Genomic DNA, 23,194 nt, shown 5'->3' on the forward strand with positions numbered 1-23,194 from the left:
TTTTTTATCTCTCTTCTTCTCTTTCTTTAGAAAAGATTTACCATCCTGGACAAGAACAAGGATGGCAAGTTGAGCCGCAGGGACCTGAGGAAGCTGCGTTACAAGAGGATGCCACTGGAGCACTGTGCTACACCTTTCTTTCAGTCAGTCCCACCTCTAACGCTACATTGCTGCCTCCAAGATTTTACCTGTTGGATAATACAGTATATGATGATTAACTTAGTCAACTCAGATTTAAAGGGACTATTCAGAAATGTTTGTTAACAGCGACACCTGTGGCCGTTAAGTCAGCGTCGGGATCGCGCTTGCTTGCTTTACATAGACATGAACGAGCATCGCACAAAAGAGTGAGGCGACACACGTCAGCTAAAGCACAATATCACTCTATATTTCACCTGCTTGGCAGTAATGTTAGCTGACCAGACAAATGTCTCTCCATGAATCAATGCTGATCCTAGTGTTGGCTTTTCCTGCTGGCTGAAGCATATGCGAGCGCGCATGTGTCCCGACCCGGTACATTTATACGCTTAAAAAGTTACAAACAGTCCCTTTAAATGAATTCAGTATTGGCATGTTTTTTTTTCCTGAAATGTCAAGCACATACCATCATAGCATTCACATATAATAACTATGATTATGACGATTATTATGATTAATTTTTTAGTGTTGCATGTATTTTCAGGTATAAAAGTAGCATGGGTGGAAAACCATCTATGATTACATGGCCTATTTGATAAGTAGGTAAAATCCTACTTACCATGAGGAGACTTAGGAGTAAATACCATGAGGGCTGTGTCACTCACCATGTTCATATCAACATAACCCCATGTCACACAAAGGCTCATAATGTGAACCTTCTGTCTCTTGCAATATGTTACTTTCCAGCTAATTACTGAAACACCAAGGGTTAAAAATGTCACACAGCGATGCATTTCGCCCCCGCTCTGTGACCAAGTTGCACCTCCCACCATGCTGTTCTCTCTGCACGCCATCCATCCATTCATCCTCTATGCCAACACCCGTTTCCTGTGTCCTCCTCCCCTCCGATCTCATGACCACACCATCTCTCCATCATCTTACTCCTCCTCCTCCATGTTGAAGCACTTCTGTCCCCCTTCCGTGCTCCCTATACTTTCATCTTCAGATCCTCTGCCTCTCTTTCTATCAATCCTTCCTTCATTTTCACTCATTCTTTCATCCTTCCATCTCTCCCCCTCTTTCTCTACCATCCATACTACCACCCAACCCCCTTTTTCTCTGTCAGTATGCGGTGACAGGTTTTGTGGGAGAAGGGCTGGCTGTGTCAATGTCAAGCCATTCCCAGCAATGATAATGTTTATTACCCACTGTGTCTCCCGCTGCCCATGGATTAACACAAATTGAAGGAGTACCCTTCAGAGATGACGCTGCAGGGTGAACTGAAAGACAATGGCTGTTGAAGAGCCCCAACGCACTATGTCTTTGTGTATCTGTCGTGTTGTGTGTACATGTAACAAGTGCGTGAATGCATGCCGTGTTCTGAGGTCACCATGTGTTATATACTGTGCTGTGTTTGCAGGTCATGTGACCGTAACAGGAACAGGAAGGTGACCCTGCGAGAGTGGACGACCTGTCTGGTGGATCGCTCCGAGGACTGGTTCTATCATTTCATGTGTAAGTCACAACTTTTTCGCCTCAATGTTGCCGTAATTCCTCATGGTGACAGACGGATGTTGATGAAGGTTATAGCTTACTTAAAGCACATTGCAAAAGAGCAAAGTTTATCAACCAGCTTAAGGGGATACATGTTCTTCCATTCATTTTGCTTTCAAGTTTTACTTCAGGATTAAGTCTAAATCATGAACTTTCTCCTTAGGACAATATTTTCCTGGATGAGGATTACATTTATTATACACTTATTACATTTAGTATTGTACGTCCATAAAATCGGTGGACTTCTGAGAAGTAGATTTTAAAAAAGAATGGTCAGAATAGTTGCAGTGGAGGCACAGACATCCTGATTTTCATTGACTTCAGGGAAATGAACCCTGATGACATGATTAGGGTCTAGTAGTAGTGCTCCTCGAGATGAGTAAAATGGTTCAGGCTTGATCTCTGTTGGTCTGAATTTGGTCAGACACCAAAATTCAGATTAGAACATCCAGATTCAAACACAAGCGACCCACATTTTTTTTTACATGACTTGAATTTTGATTCCATGCCATTTTTGACTCCAAATTGAACTGAATTTGAACAATTTGAATTTGAAAAAAATACAACATAACTTTGAATATTGAGCACTTGAATTTTCTACCTGAATTTGTGAACCCTAAAAATATGTATATAGACAGGAAATTAAGTTTTTGCACAAACTTTATATTAACTTTTATTGACCACATGAATTCAGATATATCCAGAAATATTTCGGTGCTATAAATTGTATTGTATTTAAATTTCAACATTGAGTATTCAGAGTTGATTCAAATAGACAACTAAAGAACATTACCCACAAGAAACATAACAGAGTTAATTTAAAAAAAAATCTTTTGTTAAACACATGCTTTTTCCAAGTCAGTAAAGCAAATTGTCTACACTTATATATCATTTGTCTCAATTATATCACATGCCATTCCAAACCAAAATGATTTGTTGTTTTATTTGTTTTATCCACAGCAATGAGAATGGGCTCCCGTCAGCTGTGTCCAACAATCAAAGAGAACCACCTTTGACATGAAAAACGGCTATGATCTCTTTCCCGCATGTCTTTTGTACTGTAAAGAACTCGCTGAAGACAAAGTCACCACAGTTACCTGATTTAAAAGCTACAGGATGGCATCTCTACCACACTGCTCACGCATCTGTTTCACATTGCAGCTCGTAACACAGTGATTTATAACCTCATCAAATGTGAACGTCTGCTGGTTGTCTGTGCATTCATGTGAGTAAATAAATGTCTGGACGGACTGACCGCCAGTCTTGTTAATTACATTTGCTGACATTTGTACATTTGTGTTGTAAAAGACAATAGGCAGTATCAAGTACCAAATGACTTGGCATGCTTTGAATAGCCAATTAAAAGGGAGGACGGCAGCAGTGCAGACAGACAGCGTGATGTACACTGAATGACAAACTAGATGGGAAGTAAAGATAAAGGGGGAAAAGAAGGGCTTATAATGGGATGACGTGACCGGAGAAGAGACAAAGAGATAATAAAGGTGGTGAAGGGGAGAAGTAGAGGAAAGTGTCATAATGCACTAGAGGAGAGCGAGAGAGGGAAAAGGAGGGAAGCAAAGTGACTGAAGGAAGGAGAGAGAAGTGTAAAGTGTGTTTGTGAAAGATGGGAGGAGGTAATGCACTGTAAATGGGAGTTGAGAGTAATGGAGTAATGCATAAAAAATGGATCAGAAATGAGGGAAAGACTGAGAACGGAGAGTGAGAGGGGGGGAAGGGACGGCTGAGAAAGCGGGAGGAACTGAGGAGAAGAGGAAATGCAAGAAAAAAAGGTTTTGATGCTGCAAAATATTTCCTTTACAGCCGACTCTGTAAATAGCATCTCCGAGCATGATGCAGAATATTTGAAACACTTGACCTCTGTCAAGGTAAACAAAAAAAAAACTTGCATAATGCAAGCTTGCTGACTTTTTGTACATATGTACCATGTATAATACATGCTGCTCTAAAAACTCTTGTTGCATCTTGTTTGTTTTGCTCTGTTTTGTGCGTGAATGTGTGTGTGTGTGTGTGTGTGGTTTGTCTCGTGTTGGTGCTACAAGATCAATAGGAGGATGCGTGTGTGTGGCCTGCGGTGGTTTCTTTGGTATGACTGGTTTCTCTGGACTAATTAGCCTTCACATTTACCATGCCTGAAGGATGAGGGGGGGTGAGAAAGAAAGAAGAAGAAGACACTGGAAAGAAGATGAAGAAAGGGGGGGAGATTTCAGCACTCAATGTGAGATGCAGATTCAGTGCAGACGCGAGGCAAAAAACGAGGACCGAGGACTGCTTGCTCTACATGTCGTGCGGAAAGAAAGTGCATCATCATGAATATCAAAACAAGATGTTTTCATTCCGTCAGATTTTCATTCCAAAACTTTTTGATAAAGTGGAGTGTACCACTGGAGGGCTGCAATTGGCGTACGGAGTGAAAAACAAGTCTAAACTGGGAGAAAAACAAGAAAAACAGGCATGGAGAAAGAACAAAAGCGGAGAGATTAACTTTACTGAACTGAGATGGAACTGTATTTGCTAATGATGAGCGACCTGGTACCCGCTTCAACTGTTATCAGGCCATTAAATAGGCATTACAACTTCTTTAGATTTCGGCAAAAACAGTTTTGGGTTAAAATAACTACGAACACAAAGACAACTACACATTATTGATCTCACACAGGATGTGAACTCCAGTCTCCTGGGTGAAAATCCTGTGTTTTGAGTCTCATCCATAGTCCCCAACGTTCACCCCTCAATGAGTTTCACGCTATCTATAATGCAGCGCCTGACTACCGCTTCTGCTCCTGTCATAACTACTACGGTCGCTTGAGGTCGCTGTCATGTTCTTTTATACCTTCTTTCGGTGATCTACCATGTGAATAGATGATAAAAACCTACTAGTGGGTGTAGTAGGCCCCTACTGACACGCATCTATAGGGCTTATAGCGACTGATAACGCTTATTTGATAGCCTGACAACAGTCTAATCGGCTGGACCACCGGAACAGCTAGTTGTTGGTCCTGTCTCTCCGCTATATGTAAAAAAAAACAAAGTCCATGCCCCCACTACCTCCTCCAAACAAACATCTCTCCTCAATCGCTCCCTTCTTCCCCAGGGACTACTTCATCTATGTGGAAAAAAATAAATAAAATGAGCTGTTGGGGCCACCCCTGGAGGTCCAGCATAGCCTACACACCTCCTCCTCCACCGTCTCCTTTTGTGTGTCTTCATACCCCCCTCCTCGGTGCTAATAGATTCCCTTTCATTACCTCTGGACCACCACTCCTTCCATCCCCCCATCCAAACACGCAGAGGGCAGTTGTAGATTGATCCACCTAATCCTACTCTACCTTTCTCTCTCACACACACACACACACACACACACACACACACACACACACACGCACACACCGTTCACCTCCATCCCTACTGTCCTCCCCTGTCACACCCCATTTGGGTATTAAAGGAGAGACATATCTGTGTGCCACCCACCTCTCTAACCTTGTTCTCTCCACACCTCCTCCTTTTGGAGCTGATCAGAGATCGGATCTGTGATGGCTTGCTTGCATCACTCTCTCTCTCTCACACATTCACACACACACACACACACTCCCGAGGGACTCTGACAGCACAGGAGCAGATGGGCGGCTGGTGATGACATGTTGTTAAAAATAAGAATTCCTGTTAACCCGTTGTCAGCTATAGCACGCCCTCCCTCCCTCATGTCCTCCCCATTTCATCTCCTCTCTCTCTGTCAATTTCTCTCCATCACTTCCTCTCACTGTCAATCCCTCTTTCTCTCTTTGCTTCTACGGCACTGTCCATGTAGGCTATTACTCAGTACCAAAGCCAACTATAGCTGTGGCAAGTGAAAGCACGCAGCCCCGAGACCCCCCGACCCCCAGAACATGATATTTAATACATGGTTGTCATAAAGACGGCCACTTGCATTATGCATGGCTTGTAAGCAGGCATCAATAATAGATGAAAAGGCCAGTTTTGCAGTTTCTTTTCATGCGATTAAATGAAATTTTAACTCTCACTTTCTGTCGCTCTCTGTGCGGATGGAGTTTGTCCGGTGACTGTATGCCGATAAATTATTAAACGGCAACACAAGAGGAGAGGAGCTGTGCGGATCAAAAGAAATATTCAGGCCAGTCACGATGGCAGTGAAACAGAGAGAGGATGTGTGTGTGAGAGCTTACGAATGTGTGTCACCCAAGCTTGTGCATCAATTCCAGGTCTGACAGATGTCCGACAGATGTCCGACAGATGTCCGAAGTCTTAGGAAAACAGACCACAACGTGTTTCTCAAATCTCCCCAAAAAAACAGTATAAAAGTTGTTATAGGACGCAGCTCATACACAAAGTTGTATGTGTGCAGTAATCTCTCAAAGGTTAATCACCATCCAATCTTCAAACGCAGCCGCCGTATCGTGCTCTGCCAGATTGCCGACTTTCAGAACTTCTTAGGGACTGTAAAGTGGGCCAGCGAATGGAGAGGGAGAGGAAGACTGGTGGCTTTGAAAGAGAGTCCAGCCGCAGCAAAGGGTCCTCACTCAAAAAAAAAGAAAAAAAAAAGGACCAGTTGTGATACATTTATTAATAGCGCTCATGGGCCACATTTTTTTATTCTTCTTTGAAGTGATGTTGCAGACAGAGAGGAAGGGAGAGAGGGGATCTCTCAGATTTTAGCCTACGGTCAGACAATATTCCCTCTGGGTGGAGTGGGTCCCATTCAGAGCGACCTCAATAGCCCTCCACTGAAGTACCTGGTGAATGAGCGAGAAAAGGCCCCATCACAGAACGGCAGAGGGGGAGTTAGCACACAATGAGGCGAGCCTCTTTCTATTTTCCTAATGATATTGATTAAAGAGCTCAGGAGAGAGAGCGCCGTACATGAGGCCCACCATTGTGTGGAGAGGAGAGGGCTGGGTTGGGTTGGAGAGCTACTGATATGAATGCCCCACAATCCTCTGAGATCTACACTTGACCTAAAGGTGGAGGACATAAAGCCTTCAATATGGATGTCTATATACAGACTTTATAGGTAATCTCTGTCTGGTAGAATTCCAGTTCATTACATTGTGTCCTCAATATAACAAGCGGGGGCCAAAGGTTTCTAATTTCAACTCTACAGACCGGAGGATTCACTCTGAAACCAAGCCCCAGGCAGCAAATAGCCAACAAGCTACTGAATGCAACAGTTTTCCCAAACTTCCCTAACAGCAAGACTGAAATCAAGATTGCAAAGTCTTCGATGAGAAAAATATGTAGAGAGAGAAGAGGTGAGGAGATTTATTGTTAAAGGAATATAGTCTGCACAGTAAATATGAAGCTACACAGATAACCTCCCGTAACACCTTGAATTGGCATTTTTACACTTTGGTTTTTGTACATATTTAACAAACAAGAGATAGCCTAATGTGTTAATTACTGAGCCAGGCTAGCTGTTTACACCTGTTTACAGTCTTTGAGCTAAGTTAAGCCCACAGTCTCTTGGCTCCAGCTGTACAGACGTTGAGAGTGGTATCGATATCATCTAAGCCTAAATCAGTGCAAAAAAGTGAAGAAGTATTTTCCAAAATGTCCATTTATTCCTTTAAAACAATGGATACGATAGTTGCTGAATTTTGCATAACAAAACTATTTAAACAGTTTAACTGTTCCTTTAACTAAGATGAAGCTTAATTAACTTTGTATGAAAGAAGGTATAAGCATGAATTCATTGAAATAATACAAATATGTAGTAGTTCATGTTCAAATTATGTAAGTAGGCTATATAACAAGAAATAACACCCAGACTAGAATGGCACTAGGAGAGCGGAGACCTCCACCAAGGTGCCCGAGTACGATTGCCCCCCCTCTCCGTTCAGGTTGCGCCATCATCTATGTCTATCTTTGTTTATGTTGAGATCAGCTGTGCGTAGCGGAGCATCATAAAACACTTCATACAAACTGGACAGAAACAAAATAAAACTCACCAAAAACTTTCCCACAATCACCAAGTGTGCTTTGGTCGAACTCAACTCTAAATTTATCGAGTTTAATGTGAAAAAATGCAGAATCTGCAGTTGTCCCATAACATAAGGAGGTCATAAGACATTTTGCTGCAGTCTGACCTGAGGAGTTAAAGGTGCTCTATATGATATCCAGAGCATTAATATAGCAGCAAACAACTATTTGCTATGTAGATAAATATATAGCCTAGAGGAGTAATGTCTACCTCAACAGAGAATCAAGTCACTCTCACTCTGTGTGTGTTGTAATCAGCGCTTCTTTGTGCTTTGTTGACATGGCCGGCCCGGCCACGTATGTTTTTAGTGCATGTTTGTGCATGTGAGCGTGCCCCATTGGCTAGCTCACGGCTGCAGCTCTGCATACAGCGGTTACAGCTGATCGGTTACCAACCGTCGGCGCCATCACAGAAGCGTATAGCACTCATCCTCCAGTTCTCCCCCAGGTTATCACTGTTAGCTCTGTCAGCACTGTTGACTTTTTTTTCACTGTTAACACCGTTAACTACGAGCTGCCGGCTCAGCTGATGCCATGTTGATCGCTGTGCGGAGGTAATAGAAATGCTCCTAATCTCGCATTTAGCACCTTTAAATACTGATAAAATATGTGCATTTATTCATTTGCCATATATTATGTAGCCTACTCTATTTTTTTCTTTTAAACTCGAAGAACTAAGTCCCCAAACCATCCTTAAGTAAACATCACATTCAAAACTACCGTACATTGATATTATCTGAATTTGAATCCAGTAAACAAACCAAAATCCACTGAAATCCCAAAGAGATCTGCTATCCATATTTAATGGCAAAAATAGCAGACACATAAACAACCTGTAGCTATACCTATAGGAGCTCCGAGTAACATGATGCAATGTAGAAAATGATATATGATATACAAAAATCACATCCAAGTGATGAGGCATACTGTTTTCTTTTATTATTATTATTATTATATATCTTTAGAGAAATTGAATACTCATTCAAATATTCTCATTCTATTCATTTAATGGAAAAAAAAGATAAAGGTTAAAAATTGTAAATGTTTCCTCAGCACTCTTAGAAACATGTAAAAAACATGGCACAGTTTTTAATTTGTTTTTAAAGCCAACAAGCACACTAAATATTTGCATAAATCCATTAAGCATCGGATAGGCCATCCTTCCATTTAAACATGTTCATTTAGAGGCAGTCTAAGCACCTGATTGAACAAGCGATAAGGGCACAAAGACAGTGTAACCTCTAACATGCTGTCTGAAGCCCTCTCCTACAGATGTTATCACACCAGAACGGTTAATGTATTTAACTTTTGCATCACCTCCCCTTTCCCTAATGCTGCTCTCTCTCTCCCTGTCTCTCTCTCTCTCTCTCTCTCTCTCCTCATCACCACCCCCCATCCAGCGACCTCACCACCAGCCCCCTCACACTCACCCACTCGCTCCCTGCACTCTCAGATTGCACATTCAGATACACAAACACACACAATCACACGTGAGCCCATTTGAATTGCAAGTGAGCTCTGTTCACTATACCAGAGAGGACGTAAACAGAGAAGTGAACAGAAAAGGAGGGGGGAAAAAGAGTATAGTTACAGAGGGAAAACAAGAAGAGAGGAGGAGAAGAGGGGGGACACACAAGCTTCACTGACCGGACGACATTTACACAGTGTTTAATAGGACAAGCCTCCACGTGTGAAGGACTGAGAGACAGCAGAGTGAGGAGAGTGCCTGGGGAGCTTTGCACCACACCAGGAGCACACAGGAGCTGGGACAACCCTGAAGGGACACCTGATACCCTGAAGAGACACCTCCTGAAGTACAAGGAGCGAGCAGCACCCCATGGGAGACGGAGTCAGAGGAACACCCGACAGCAACCTGCTGTCGCTCCTCCTCTCCTCGCGACCGGCTCTCATCCCCTTCTCCTCCTCCTCCTCTTCTTCCTCCTCCTCCTCCTCCATCCTCGCTCCCTCTCTCATTTGATCCCATCCCTCACTTCCTGCGCAGGAGAGGGAGAGCGTGCACTGAGAAAAGGTAAGGGGGATGCATGCATGCATGCATGTTGTTGTCCTTGCAGAGCATGTGTGTGAGTGTGTGTGAGTGCATCAGTGTCTCATATTTCAACTGGAAGTCAGCAACTTGTTTCTCTTTGGATCAGTTCTGTGTGTGTGCGTGTGTGTGTGTGTGTGTGTGTGTGTGTGTGTGTGTGTGTGTGTGTGTGTGGACTCTGGAGGGTTTTTAAAAAAAGCTGAGACAGATGCAGGGCACTTTTCATTTGTGGCAGGATCATTTTCATCTTGACAGCATGTTTAAGGGCTGTTCTCATCTGTCATCTGTGTATTTAGTTGCTCTCTGACTACCAATAATTCTCTCTCATTTCGAAATCTCAAGAAGAAAAGTATGAGTGCAGAGTGTGGCAGTGATCGCAGAGACATAAAGTATGCATCAAGAAAGGGCATGATACTAAAAGTACGAAAGTGTTTTGAGAGATGCAGGCACATAGGGACATGGAAAGTGAGGAAGAAGGGTTAATATATTCAAATGTACACGCAGCGAGGTAGAAAATCAGCCGTAAAATCCTATCAAGTTCCGTGGTCATTGCGTTTTTCCCCACTGCCATCATCTCGTCAACCCCCGCCACGAACCACAGGCCAGTCCTCTGCCCATAGTAGTTTTGGGGGGGGGGACAACGGATCCTGCAGGGACCACCCCATGCCATTTAATCTGTCCCTGCCCACAGATAACAGAAGGCAGATGGTCCTGCCAGAGCACAAGGAGATAGAAGATAGCGGAATACAATGTGCAGACAGATAGCACACAGCACTCAACCTGTCCCTCTGAAACTGAGCCTGCATCAACTTCTAAATGAGGGGGCCGAAACAGGCTGGAAAAAGGAAAGAAGGGCAGGGGGAGAGAAAGAAAGAAAAAGACAAACAGAACAGGGTTGAAATATCTTTAATTAAAACCCAAACAGTATCCAGAATAAACAGTGAGTTGACAGTCTGGGATAAACATAATGGAAAGAGGAAACTAAAAGAGAGGAAAAAAGAGTGAGCAGGACCATCAAAGTCAGGAGCTCCTGTGTTTAAAGGGGAGTGTGTATTTATTTATAGAGGCCGGTGGTTAAGTTCACTAAGCTCCCTCTCTCTGGAAGACCCAGCCTTTTTTTTGCCTTATGAAAATTCAATTGGCCATAATTTGCTGAGGAGCCGTATGCATATTTTATCAGCGGGTGCGTTTTGAAGAAACAAGCCCGCCAAGCTTTTTTTTTTCATTTTCATCAAGAGGGGGAGTGTGAGGTCGTGCAGCCGTCTGGTAATATGTGACACATTAGAACCCATTCGACATGGGGGCTAAAGTAAACACCAATCAGCTTCATGTGTCTGGCTAAAAACGCCGTAACAAATTCATCGCAACCTTGTTGCATGGCAATAATGTTTCTTTCCCCCCCTCTGATTCCAACCCGCTCTCTTCCAGTTCTCCTCTTTCCCTCTCTCCGTCTCATTCCCTCTAATTACTCTAGGATCCAACATCCTCCTCTTCTTGCTCTCCATTTCCACAGCCATCTCTTTCTCAGCCTCCCCTTCCCCTCCCCTCCCATTTCAATCTGCCTCTCTCTCCCACTGCATGTCTCTCAGTTAAAGCTTTATGGGTCGTTCACTCCCCTCTTTCTTTGCAAGGATAATGAGCAGGCGCCTCTGTTGCGACTTTGTAGCCGTGCGCCGGTTTGTGAGTTTGGATCCGTGCGCGTCCCGGGGCCCGAAAGACTCAGATGTGTACCTTCTGTAGCCGCCTCCGTGGTTCCACTGTGATTGTCATCTGATCTATAGGGCACAGCACTGACATAATACACCTTGTTAGAGGAAGGCGGGGAGTGTGTTTGTGAAGACTCTGTGACTTTGAACATATGTGTTTTCTCTGGGGAGCGAGAAGAACACTGAGACCTGTAATCATCCTATCCACTATCACTACACACACAATCACACACTATATATAAATATACACATAAAAAAAGACAGATACAATAATAGAGTGTGAAAGAACTATAATAAAAGACAGAAAAATCGGATACAAGCTCTTGTTTGGGTGCTGCATTTATGTATGCTGATTGGATCCGACTGCAGATCAGAGCAGCTCCAGGTGTTGTTTGTGTCTCTTCACATCAGCATGGCGTCACTTTTTCTCCTGATAAAATGGCTGCTAATACCCGTGATGAAAGACATTTAGAGAAGAGACTCATTTGACTAAAAATAGAAATGTCGATGTAAACGCATCGACTTCAGAGTGATGTTAGCAACCCACTTTGCACTTTGAAAAGTAGTGTGATTTTTTTTACCGCGAGTGTCAAGCTGTGCTATACACGCACACATCCCAGAGTAATATAGCGTGGCAATTTCTGTTCCGCTGCATGAATAATTCTGTCTGAATAGGATAGGATGTTTCTTCATATCAATGAATCATCAGCAGCCGCTACAGCCTCTTTAGTGTCTGTGTGAATGGTACAGTAGAAATGTAACTATTGAGTGTGTTACTGTGTGTGTGTGTGTGTGTGTGTGTGTTGCTGATGGGCTCTGATTGATGTTCTTGACCTTTCCATCGTGTGTTCTCAGAGCCCAGGAGACATCCAAGAGGTGGCGACTGAGGGAAGTCAAAGAGTGAAAAAGACAGACAGCAAGAACCAGCGATGGCACCCGTGTCCCTGTCCTGGTGTCTCGGTGCAGCTTTGGCACTGTTTTGTGGCTCTCCGTGGCCCCAGGTGCACTCCGCCCTGGCACCTGAGAATGAGGTGCCACTGCGCCCAACGACATGGTTCCCAGAGGGAAAGATCACCTCTGTAACGCTCCCCAAAGGACGAACTCGCAGGTAACAGATGGGATGAAGCAATATGCGTTCAGGTGGTCTAGTCAGATGATCCATTTTAATTACTTATATACATTACTACTGGGTAGCTTGTGAATTTCCCCTCTGGATCACTAAAGTCTTATCTATTCTAATACGTTATAATTTATTTGTTGATTATATCTTTATTATTTATCAGAATCTGTAAAGTAACTAGTAACTAATGTTATCAAATAAAAACTAGGGCTGTCAATCGATTAAAATATTTCATCGCGATTAATCGCATGATTGTCCATAGTTAAAGGGACATTGTTTAAGAATCAGAAATGCTTGTTAACAGCGACACCTGTGGCCGTTAACTCAATGAGAGTCAGCGTCGGACGGGCATCACTAGATATAACTTAGCGGTTTTGGTGCTTCCGTGTAGTTTGTGCTGGAGTCTTGTCTGAACAGCGTAGTCACACGCGAACGCTCATGGGACACCGACCCGGATTGATTTATACGTGCAAGAAGTTACAAACTGTCCCTTTAATCACGATTAATCACAACTTGATCACACATTTTCTATCAGTTCAAAATGTACCTTAAAGGGAGATTTGTCAAGTATTTAATATCCTTATCAACATAGGAGTGGGCATATATGCTTGTTTCGTGCAAATGTATATTATTGAAAATCAATTAACAACCCTCACAGGTACTGCATTTGGCATAAAAAATATGCTCAAATCATAACATGACTTGACTATGACTTGCCTAAAACTGCATGTGATTATCATAAAGTGGGCATGTCTGTAAAGGGGAGACTCGTGGGTACCCATAGAATCCATTTTCATTCCCATACATGTATTTTGAGGTCAGAGGTCAAGGGACCCCTTTGAAAATGGCCATACCAGTTTTTCTTTGCCAAAATGTAGCGTAAGTTTGGAGCGTTATTTAGCCTCCTTCGCGACAAGCTAGTATGACATGGTTTTCCAGTTTCACATGATGCCAGTATCTTCACTCTAGCTTTAAAACCGCTACAACCTCCGAAAGATGAAATAGTGGCAAAAATTGCAGGTTGCGTTAATGCGTTAAAGAAATTAGTGGTGTTAAAACAAATTTGCGTTAACGTGTTATTATCGCGTTAACTTTGACAGCCCTAATGAAAAGTATAATATTTCCCCTTGAAATGTGGTGAAGTAGAAGTACTGTAATGGTGGCAGGAAATATAAATACTCTATTAAAGTACCTCAAAATTGTATTTTTCACGTGAGTAAATGTACTTTCCACCACTGACAGTGATTGACAGTGCATGAAAAGTAAAGTGAGTAAAGATGTTTTTGAAACTTAAAGGCAGGGTAGGTAATCTTGACAAACTAGCAAGAGTGTACTAGATTTAAAAAAATGATCCAACCAAAAAAAACAGCCCAGTGTTGCCAACTCTTTTCCAATGAAAGTAGCTAGCAGCATTAGCTTTTTCCATCGGGTTTTGGATTAATGCAAAAAATAAGCTCTTTTATGATTTTATATGTTTTGTTCCGTAAGATAATTTCCACAAACGAACACCACTTTTATGATTTTTGAAGCGTGAATGCAATCACCAGAAGTAAAAAGCTGACGTTAGGCTATGAACGAACTACACCACGGTCGCATGAGTGCGAGTATACACAACGAGGCTGTAAAAGCAACGAGTCGGCGTGATGACGTTTAGAAGTCTCATTTAGCCAGTTGTTAATAACTGCCTTTTAACAATGGTGATGCCTTTTTTTAGAAAGAGAGTTTCAACAAATATAACAAAAAAAAATTTTTTGAACGGCACAAACAACCCTACGTTTAACACCACACTAAATGACTCCATCAAAAAAAGTGAAGATTTTCCCTCGTTTGCAGTTCATTGAAGGTGCATGAATAAATCTTGAGGCCTGCTCATCAGATTTGCCCTTGTTTCCACTTCAATAACATGTCACCAGCCCATCCATCGACCACCTTTTTGGAGACGGTGGCTGATTCCAGCACCACTGTAGCAAGAGCGAGAGGAAGTGGAGCCCATTTGGCCTGAACCCTACACGCCAGTGCCAGTGCTTGCTTTCTAAAACTGGGAGCTGAAAATTGCGAAATGCATCTCTTTGTGTGCTGCAGTCTGTCCGTCGGTGCAGTTATGCAGAACCGCACAGCAAATAATGGTGAAAAAACACTGATTCAGAAATCAATCACTCTATTAAATAAGCCGCAAAGCGCCCTTGAGAGTGACAGTGTCGCACATCTGCTTGGAAACAACCGCTTCCACCATCTGCACCAAATCATGAATAATGATGTTTGTAAGGACGGAGAACAAATATTTATTAGCAAATAACCGCGCGGTTGCTTCATTTTGATGAAGGTTAACTAGCTGTGAAGAAATGACATAACGAAAAGAGACAGACTTCTTCTATGTCGCGTCCTTGTTTGAGGTGAAAAGTTCAACATTGACTCATGAGTTAACAACAGTGAGTGTTTGAATTAAACCAAGACCAGACCACCACAGCGGGAATGTTAAACGTCCTTTAACTGCCATCTAAAATGCAAATCTGTAATCCAACATGCAACAACATCTGATCACAATAATGGTTTCTATGCTGAGCACGATCCCAGATAGTTACAGCAAACAGGCAGATATCCATCTGAGACTGTCAATGCAGTCTTATCATCCGACTCCCAGGTCACCTCTCCTGATCTGCTATCAAACCTCTGATCAGCATGTAGGCAAATGGAAAGACAGCGACTGGCAACGGTCTGCAACGTCGAAATTCAATTCAAGCTTTTGGAAAAAGAAAAATTTCAACCAGCCCATGCACCGTATCTGCAGAATCATCCAACAAGATGAAAGAATGTTGCACAGTATGCACTTGTCTTCTCATCCATCACCTCGCTGCTTAATCGAAACAGGATGTTATCTTTTTGACAGTCCCCCGTGATGAAACTTCTTTGTGGTTATCTCTGGTGTTTCTCCACAGGCTATACTTCACGCTGAAGAAGAAGGCTCCGGTGATGTCGGTGACTGTCAGCCCCTGTGACCTCCCCATCGAATGGAGCTTGGCAGCCCGCACCCTGAAGGACAAACCCCTCAAGAGCGTGCAGTGTGAGTGAACAGTAAGACCATAACTTTATGGAAGTTTTTATTGGACTTTATTAGTTGTAACCCACAGAAGACGTGTTTATCACTTTACATGTAAACCTTCCAATACATATTTACAGAGTAAGTTATGTGTATTTGCAAATCGCCCTATATTTTTGTGGATGTGACTTTACACAACACAAATACAAAAATACGTTTGTGGGTAGTGAAATATTTGCAGATCATGTTACATATTTGTGAATTGTCTTCTGTGGATTACAACTATTATCTACAGATCTGCTGCGGTACCAATCGGACAAAATTATGTAAACAAACAGGAGGAAAGTTCCAAATGTCACATGGCCCACAAATGCACAGGAAGCGATCTGCAAATGCGAAATAGATGCACAAATGTGTAGATATCACTTTACATGTAAACCTTAAAATACGTATTTACAGAGTAAGTTATGCGTATTTGCAAATCGCCCTGTATTTTTGTGACTGACTTTACACAACACAAATACAAAAATATGTGTTTGTGGATAGTGAAATATTTGCAGATCATGGTACACATTTGTGGAACGTCTTCTGTGGGTTACAACTAATAAAGTCCAATAAAAACGTCCATACAACTTGCACCTCTAGGCATCCACTGTACCCTGAAGATCATCACTGCATCTGGCTAAGCCAAGACGATCAATTAGATATTATCATCACTATATCACAGATAGGGATTTAGTAGAGGGCAAAGACTCTAATCTTACTTAACTTTGTGTTTGTAAAAGAAAGTTTACTTTTTGGAACACCAGAAGTTTAGCACAGTATAAGAATGATCACACTATTAGAAGTCTTATAAGGTATATAGTTGTTTACATTGTTTGTTTGTCTTTTGTTTGCAGCCTGGAGGTCATAGCTTTAAAGGGACTCTATGTAAGAATCAGAAATTGCTTGTTAACAGTGACACCTGCGGCCGTTAAGTTGCAGCGTCCTGTTGCTCGCACTTGTGCTCGTACTACGTAGACGCAGTGAGGCGACACACACAAGACTGAACGTGACAGCTAAGCCACAGTATCACTCTATATTTCACATGCTTGGCAGTAATGTTTGCAGACCAAACGAAGGTCTCTCCATGAATCGAAGGCCTGGCCGATGTTGATACTAGTGTTAACTTTTCTTTCTTCAGCCTCCCGATCGTGGCCAGAAGGCACAGGGCAGACATCGTAGTTTTGTTCTCCTGGGCCGGAGTTGACTTGGAATTCTTCCCTTTAAAAACAGTCTACAGGCTGATAGAGGAAACCCAGAAAGTCGCGGAAGGTCTAAATTTTTATGTTAGGTTACAACCTGTTCACACATTGGCAATAAAAAAAGATTAAAACACGTTTATAAAAACGTACACACAGTCCCTTTAATTTACCACTGCTGTTATATCACATTTATAGACCAATAAACTGATTCCCTTCGACCAATCACATCACAGCTGAGGCCTTTGTTTTTTGAAAAGAGATTTTCTCTGAATTTCTTTGTCACAAATTCTCAGGTAGATAAAACTAAAATTATTTCTCCGTCTTCTTATCAGCACATTTTACCTGTTTGGCTATAAGTTCAAAGCAAAATAAATGATATATATTTTTTCTAAATGCCACCCACTATCTCTGACAAGGACAGAGACAGTGAGTGTGATCATATCTGGTTGTCACACTGCCATAAATGTTATATGAGACTTTGGATTTCAAAATCTCATAAAACACACACATGAACTGAAAAGCGCTGCCAACTCCTGATTCAAACATTGAAATAAAACTGAACTCTTATTTTGTGCTTCACCAACCAAACAAATCAAATAAACTCAAGAGATTAAAACATACTATAGAGCAGCAGAATTACAGAAGGGTCTAAAACTAAAGTCAGGGCAATAAGGGCTCAGAGTAAATCTAATTTCTAACCTAAAGAGGTGCAGATTTCTAGAACAGAAAATATACCTCAGAGTGTTCCATGAGCACTTTCCAGGTTAACTAAACAAGCTTCTCTACATGGTAAAATAACATTATGAAGTTATAAAATGACACATGAATCATTCAGACCCTGAGCTCGTGGGTCCCCATCGCCGGCCTGAATTATTCACTTTGATTCTGTAACATTTGGTCTCATTTGAGGAGCGATTTCTCATCTCCAGAAGCGATGAACAGTGGAGACGAGCGGCGGCAGGGTTTTTTTTTTTGTCGGGTTTATTTTGCCAGTTCAGACGTTCAAGTGAAGAGTGTGTACTTCAAAATGACAACACTTTAGGTTTGAATAGAAATACTGGCAACCATTTTTGAAGTGGCAATTGACGTATTTATGTATTTGTTCATTTGTGAGGTGTTTAGGGTTTTCTTTATATCAGCCAGGTTCTGTTCTGTTTGTTGTTCATTGTTTCATGCACATTTGCAGTGCTTGTGTGTCCTGCGACCCCCAAAATACATTACATCATACATTAACAGGGCAGCATGTTGGTCATGTGCTTGTTATTTAACTGAAGGCAGCTAGCAGTGACCTCTTACTTTATTCTAAGTTTAAATCATTTAAAAAGATAAGAGTCTCAAGTTTAAGCTTGGCCTACAGATCGTTCCAGGACCAGGACCGTCGTGGAACAGGCTTGTTTTGCCAGCTTCTGTACTGATAGAAGACACCTCAATCTGGCCATTTGTGTGACCTAAGATTATAATGGTTTTGCGGAAATACAAACTTCCGGTTTAAGAAGTGGGAAATTTGCCAGAGATGATCTTATAGACTAAAATGTACCAATGATGTAACCTACGCAAAGTGAGGGATGATCATCCTACCATCCTCTATAAGGTACAATTATGGGTCCTGGAGCTAGAATCAGCTTTTATTAGCTTATAATTAGTCATGGTTTTAGTTTAGGTTGAGTTTAAAAGCAAAAAAAAGCTGTTTTAAAAATAAAAAAGCTATACTATTGTACAGTGTTATGGTCTTTGTCTGTTCAGTTACGATTGCTGCCCCGATTGAAAAGTCCATTCTCAGTGTATGTGCATGGGAGGCTGCAACACTTGTGTAAGTTGCATGGTTGGTTTCCAAACTAGTGGTGATGTCACAAAATCCTGGTTGTACGTCCACATTTTTAAGGTGAGCAGAGAAACTTTCCCCCTTCATCAAACGAATGTGAAAACAGCGCTCTTGCAGGGTCGGCTCTAGACCTTTAGGTAGTGCCCTCGGCAAAATTTGGATTTGGAGGCCAATCACAATCTTACATCCTGATCCTTACTCGGGCTGTTGTGATGCACACGGCACAGTGTGCCCCCCACTCCGGGCCCCCAGTGCGCTCAGCCACAGTGTGACGTTTAAGTGCAGCCGGGCAGATGAAAAAGTGTATTTCTTTCATAATTTATTTATTTGTTCATTTGTTACATCAAAGCAGAAAATGAGGAAGGGCGCCCATCGGCATTTTTCTTTTTAATTCTTTTTTTTTTTTTAGAGGGCGACCAGCGCCCCCCAGAAGGTGGCGCCCTAGGCGACCGCCTATATGGCCTATAGGCCTTAAGCCAGCCCTGCTTTCTAGTGACCAACTCTGCACAGCGAAGGTCACAAATCCAAGTGAAGTGAACAATAAGCAAAACACATTGATCAATTATATGTGTGTTTTCATTTTATGTTTTTTTCCATCGCAGGGAGCACCAAAAAGAGTATGCCCGAGGTGTGGTGGCGAGGTCCCGGGATTGAGGAGAAAATGCACAGCTTCACAGGCAATGCAGTTGACACCTTCCTGGGTCCTTCCAATCCCCAGGCGTCCATCTACATCCTGAGGCTGCGCTCCGAACAGCAGAACACCAGAGCTACAGTGTACCTCCACGAAGGCCTGGGGCAGTCAGGCGCCTTCCCTCTGCTCCCAGCTGACCCCAGAGTTCACACATTAGGTGTGGGCATGACCAGCGTCACCCTCAGCTGGGCGCCCAGTGCCTCCATCACCAGCCTCCCGCAAACGCAGGAAAGCTACGACTACTGTGTCCTCGTCAACTCTCAGCAAAACTACCCCAGCCTCTGTGCCGCACGAGAGAGCACGGGGAAAAAGAAAGACCCGAAAGAAGAAAAGAAGGAGAGGAGGAGGAGAGTGACGGCGTGGCCGATTTTGAAAGAGTGGTGGTGGCAGCAGTGGGACTCGTATCCTGACCCCCAGAGTCCACCTTCCTCCCTCGCTGATGAGTACGCTGACCTCCAGTGTGCGTGTCAGGGGACAGAGAGCGTTTGCACCGTCTCTGATCTCCTGCCTGACACCCAGTATTACTTTGACGTCTTTGTGATCGACAGGCTGAACGGGACCAGCATGGCGTACAAGGGGACGTTTGCTCGAACGCATGAGGAGGCACGGCCGGCGATCGTCACACTAAGGGAAGGGGAGCTGAGGTGGGTGACCTTCGGCGACAGAGGCTCCAACTCGGAGCAGTTCTTCACTTTCCGTCCTCGGGGCTGGCAGCAGAGCGGCCTCCTGACCTTGCAGAGCTGCAGTGGAGGTGAAAAGGTCAAGGTCACCGTGTCCAATAAAGGTCAGGTTTTGACCTCACAGGCTGTAGGGGGAGATTTAGTGCACATTTGGCTCCAGGGAAGTCCGTCCTATCTCATCCACTTGGAGAGAGAAGGAACTACCGCCGGCCAGATCTCTGCTGCTACTGCAGACCCGGCTCTACCAGGAGGTCTGATGGCTTCAGTGAAAATGCAGACCTCCTCCGCCTACCATCGCAGAGGGGTCCCATCTCTGCCCTCCACCTTGCAGATCAAATCCTTCAACCGGTTGCGTGGTTGCAACAGTGTAACCCTAGCATGGATGGGCACAGAGGAAAGGAGCCTGTACTGCGTGTACCGCAGAAAGCTGGGAGAGCGTGAAGCAGAGGCAGGGGGAGAAAAGGCAGGGGGAGCATCGGCGCCCTGTCTGGGACCAGAGTCCCGCTCTGACACCGAGAGGGTTCTCTGCAAGTATTTCCAGGAGCTGAATCCTCGGCGGGCCGTCACTACAGCTGTGATCGGGGGCCTGGAGCCAGGGATGGCCTATGTGTTTGATGTCTATCTAATGAGACGCTGGGGGATCCCTATCAAGTACGCCAGCAAGATGGTGAAGACCAGAAAGGAATGCTGAGCTGCCGCCCCCTACAGGAGGTTTTTAGACTGTCCCAGTTTAGGGGAAAATGCATCGGCCATGGACAATGCTGTAGACTGACCATGAGAACGAAGCCATTTGACTGTTGTGGAGAGACTGTTACCATAACAAGGAAATATTCCCCCTGGAAGAGCCATGGTTTTATTCAACTCCACTCGCACTATGCAAGTGGATGGAAAGCATATGAGAAGGATTTGCACACCAGCAAAAGTTCATAACATTTACAATACAACTCTCGTGCTTTTTGTCATTTTGTTATTCATTGTTGATCATGATAATGACGTGCCAGTTGTCCAAGTGCTTATTTTGTGTCGGAGTACAAAAGGACAGATGAGGTTTGTGATGACAGGAAGTCAATGCAAAAACAACAACAGAGACTGTGCCAAATATGCAACAGAAACAGATGGGGCAATAATTGGATAACATCTGAGATGTGGGGGTGGGCGGGGGGGTTGCAGTGTATATCTTCAGTGCTGCATATTGTACAGGCTTATAAACACAGATGGGTGCAATCTACAGATGCTTAGTTCAAAGTCAGTGTGTATCTTTGTGTTCTGCTTTCGCATGAAGCAGTGAAAAATACTTAGTGACTTGCCTCATTGTCTTTGATGTATTCTTGTGCTGCTTCAAACGCACCAATAAATACTAGGGTATCTGTACCTTCTTGACTGAGTGATGCATGTACGTGAACTGGACTGTCAAATTAGATTTTCGTGCTACCAAATTGTTTTCAGATAGCTTCCACTTTTACTGTAGTAGATGAGACTTTGTGCAGCTCAGCGCCATACTTATATGTGACATTTAAGTCTATGGAGATTAAACATGTTTATAGATGGGGTTGCATTGGAAAGACTCAGGTTCAAATATTACAGGGGACTTCTGATGTGGCTTGAAGTAGTCCTGCCGTGTCTTCTTGAAATGAAACTCACTTTTTACAGTATGGGACCTTTAAAGGGTACAGTGTGTAGGATTTGGATTAGCATCTAGTGGTGTGGTTGCAGATTGCAACCAACTGAATAGCCCTTCGCTCACTCCTCCCTTTCCAAGACTGCGGTAACGTGAGCCACCGAGTGCAAAACCGTGGTAACGCCGTTCGCCTCGCTCAGAGACCATCCTTACCATAATAACACTACTTTAGGAGAAAAGGAAGTCAGACGGTGGCTGGCGGTACCACGGTTTTGCACTTTGCGGCTCAAGTTACAGTTTCACAAGTGTGTCAGAGAATTAAGGTGGCCTTCAGGTAACGTAAAAACACGAAAAGCTCTCTCTAGAGCCAGCGTTTGGTTTGTCCGTTCTGGGCTACTGTAGAAACATGGTGGAGTAACATGGCGGACTCTGTGAAGTGGACCCGCTCCCTATGTAGATATGAAGGTCTCATTCTAAGGGCCCAGACTTAGACAAACCCGACATCAAAGAACTAGTGGCGACGGAGGTCGCCCGTTGAGTCGCCTCATGTCGCCTTTGTTGTCTTGGCCAAAAAGTTTTTTCATTCATCATTCAAAATGGGAAACCGGAAGACCGAGGATGGTGGATATACAAGCCGTTGTTATGATACGTACATGAAACAAAGAGGCGTTTGCCGACCATTTTCACACCACTCTAACTCAACACTTATCTTCATTCCAGATGGCCGTGTGGTTGTGAAAATATCCGTGTATTGGAATGATCAGATGAGATGAAGATGAAAAATGAGAAGAGCCTTCTTTGTTTTTCCTCTTGACTTTACTCGTTGGCTTGCTTTCCTCATGTCCCTTTCTCTTCTTGTGCACTGATTCGTTTAAGCTGAATAGCCATTCAGAATGCTTTCTCTCACAGACGAGCTGCGCTGCCGATTCAACATGCTGAATTGGCCAAAAAAACTCTGACACGGCAGACTAGGGCCAACGGTACACACGGAAAAAAATTATGCCGACAGACGCTCACCGACGGCCGACTGTTGGCTGGGGTGTCAGGGCCTTTAGCTCACAAAAACACAATGATTCTTAGTTTCAGGTGATTATACACTAATGAAAACATTGTTATGAATATTATATTCCATTTCTGCTAATAGATCCCCCGAAATGTTACACACCTTTTCTTCAAAGACAAATCTGTCCTTTGCGGTCAAGTAAGTACTCAACTATTTTTATCAAGTATCAACCATAAGGCTGCATAAGAGATCAAATATTAGCTCAGACATCATTGTTACACTATTTTAGCAGTATAGGCTATAATTCTGATAATTAGTGAGTAAAGTGTGTCGGTAAAAAGTCAAACAGTATAAGGTGTTACAATCAGAAATTTAGGATTAATGTTACGAAAGTGAGCTTAGAATTTAAAACGGAGTCAGGATTAGGTTTAAAATAAAATAAAACTTATTAGTTAATTATTATCAATTAATAATCAGAATTGGGATTAGCAGTCTAGAGGAGTGTTTATATTTATGAAAGAATTT

General features: G+C 43.1%; 2 protein-coding genes across 3 annotated transcripts in view; both read left to right on the top strand.

Moving 5' to 3' along the window:
* Window positions 1–3,647, top strand: part of sparcl2 (SPARC-like 2) — a 30,665-nt gene extending 27,018 nt beyond the window's left edge. Inside the window, exons 7-9 of the mRNA XM_074645392.1 lie at window positions 31–143; window positions 1,559–1,653; window positions 2,653–3,647. Of these exons, the coding sequence (XP_074501493.1) occupies window positions 31–143; window positions 1,559–1,653; window positions 2,653–2,708 (264 nt within the window). The 3' untranslated portion in view covers window positions 2,709–3,647. The remainder of the gene's footprint in view (window positions 1–30; window positions 144–1,558; window positions 1,654–2,652) is intronic.
* A 5,496-nt stretch (window positions 3,648–9,143) lies between these two features.
* ndnfl (neuron-derived neurotrophic factor, like) lies at window positions 9,144–21,419 on the top strand. 2 transcript variants are annotated; one of them, XM_074646201.1, is made up of 5 exons: window positions 9,144–9,733; window positions 12,310–12,562; window positions 15,511–15,635; window positions 19,280–19,811; window positions 19,917–21,176. In XM_074646201.1, exons 2-5 carry the CDS (start codon window positions 12,384–12,386, stop codon window positions 20,737–20,739), a joined length of 1,659 nt encoding a protein of 552 aa, XP_074502302.1. In that variant the 5' UTR covers window positions 9,144–9,733; window positions 12,310–12,383; the 3' UTR covers window positions 20,740–21,176. The 2 variants fall into 2 exon arrangements, with proteins under 2 accessions (XP_074502302.1, XP_074502301.1); XM_074646200.1 differs by having other exon boundaries at window positions 9,145–9,733; window positions 19,280–21,419.
* Window positions 21,420–23,194: the final 1,775 nt, after the last annotated feature.

The sequence above is a fragment of the Sebastes fasciatus genome, chromosome 9, assembly GCF_043250625.1.
Source record: "Sebastes fasciatus isolate fSebFas1 chromosome 9, fSebFas1.pri, whole genome shotgun sequence".
NCBI classification, from domain to species: domain Eukaryota; kingdom Metazoa; phylum Chordata; class Actinopteri; order Perciformes; family Sebastidae; genus Sebastes; species Sebastes fasciatus.

Bases quoted from the DNA above. Each gene is read 5' to 3' on its own strand.
- ndnfl (XM_074646200.1), top strand. From the start codon at position 12,384: ATGGCACCCGTGTCCCTGTCCTGGTGTCTCGGTGCAGCTTTGGCACTG. The intron at 12,563-15,510 runs GTAACAGATGGG...GTTTCTCCACAG, and splicing joins CCCAAAGGACGAACTCGCAG to GCTATACTTCACGCTGAAGA. The intron at 15,636-19,279 runs GTGAGTGAACAG...TTTCCATCGCAG, and splicing joins ACCCCTCAAGAGCGTGCAGT to GGAGCACCAAAAAGAGTATG.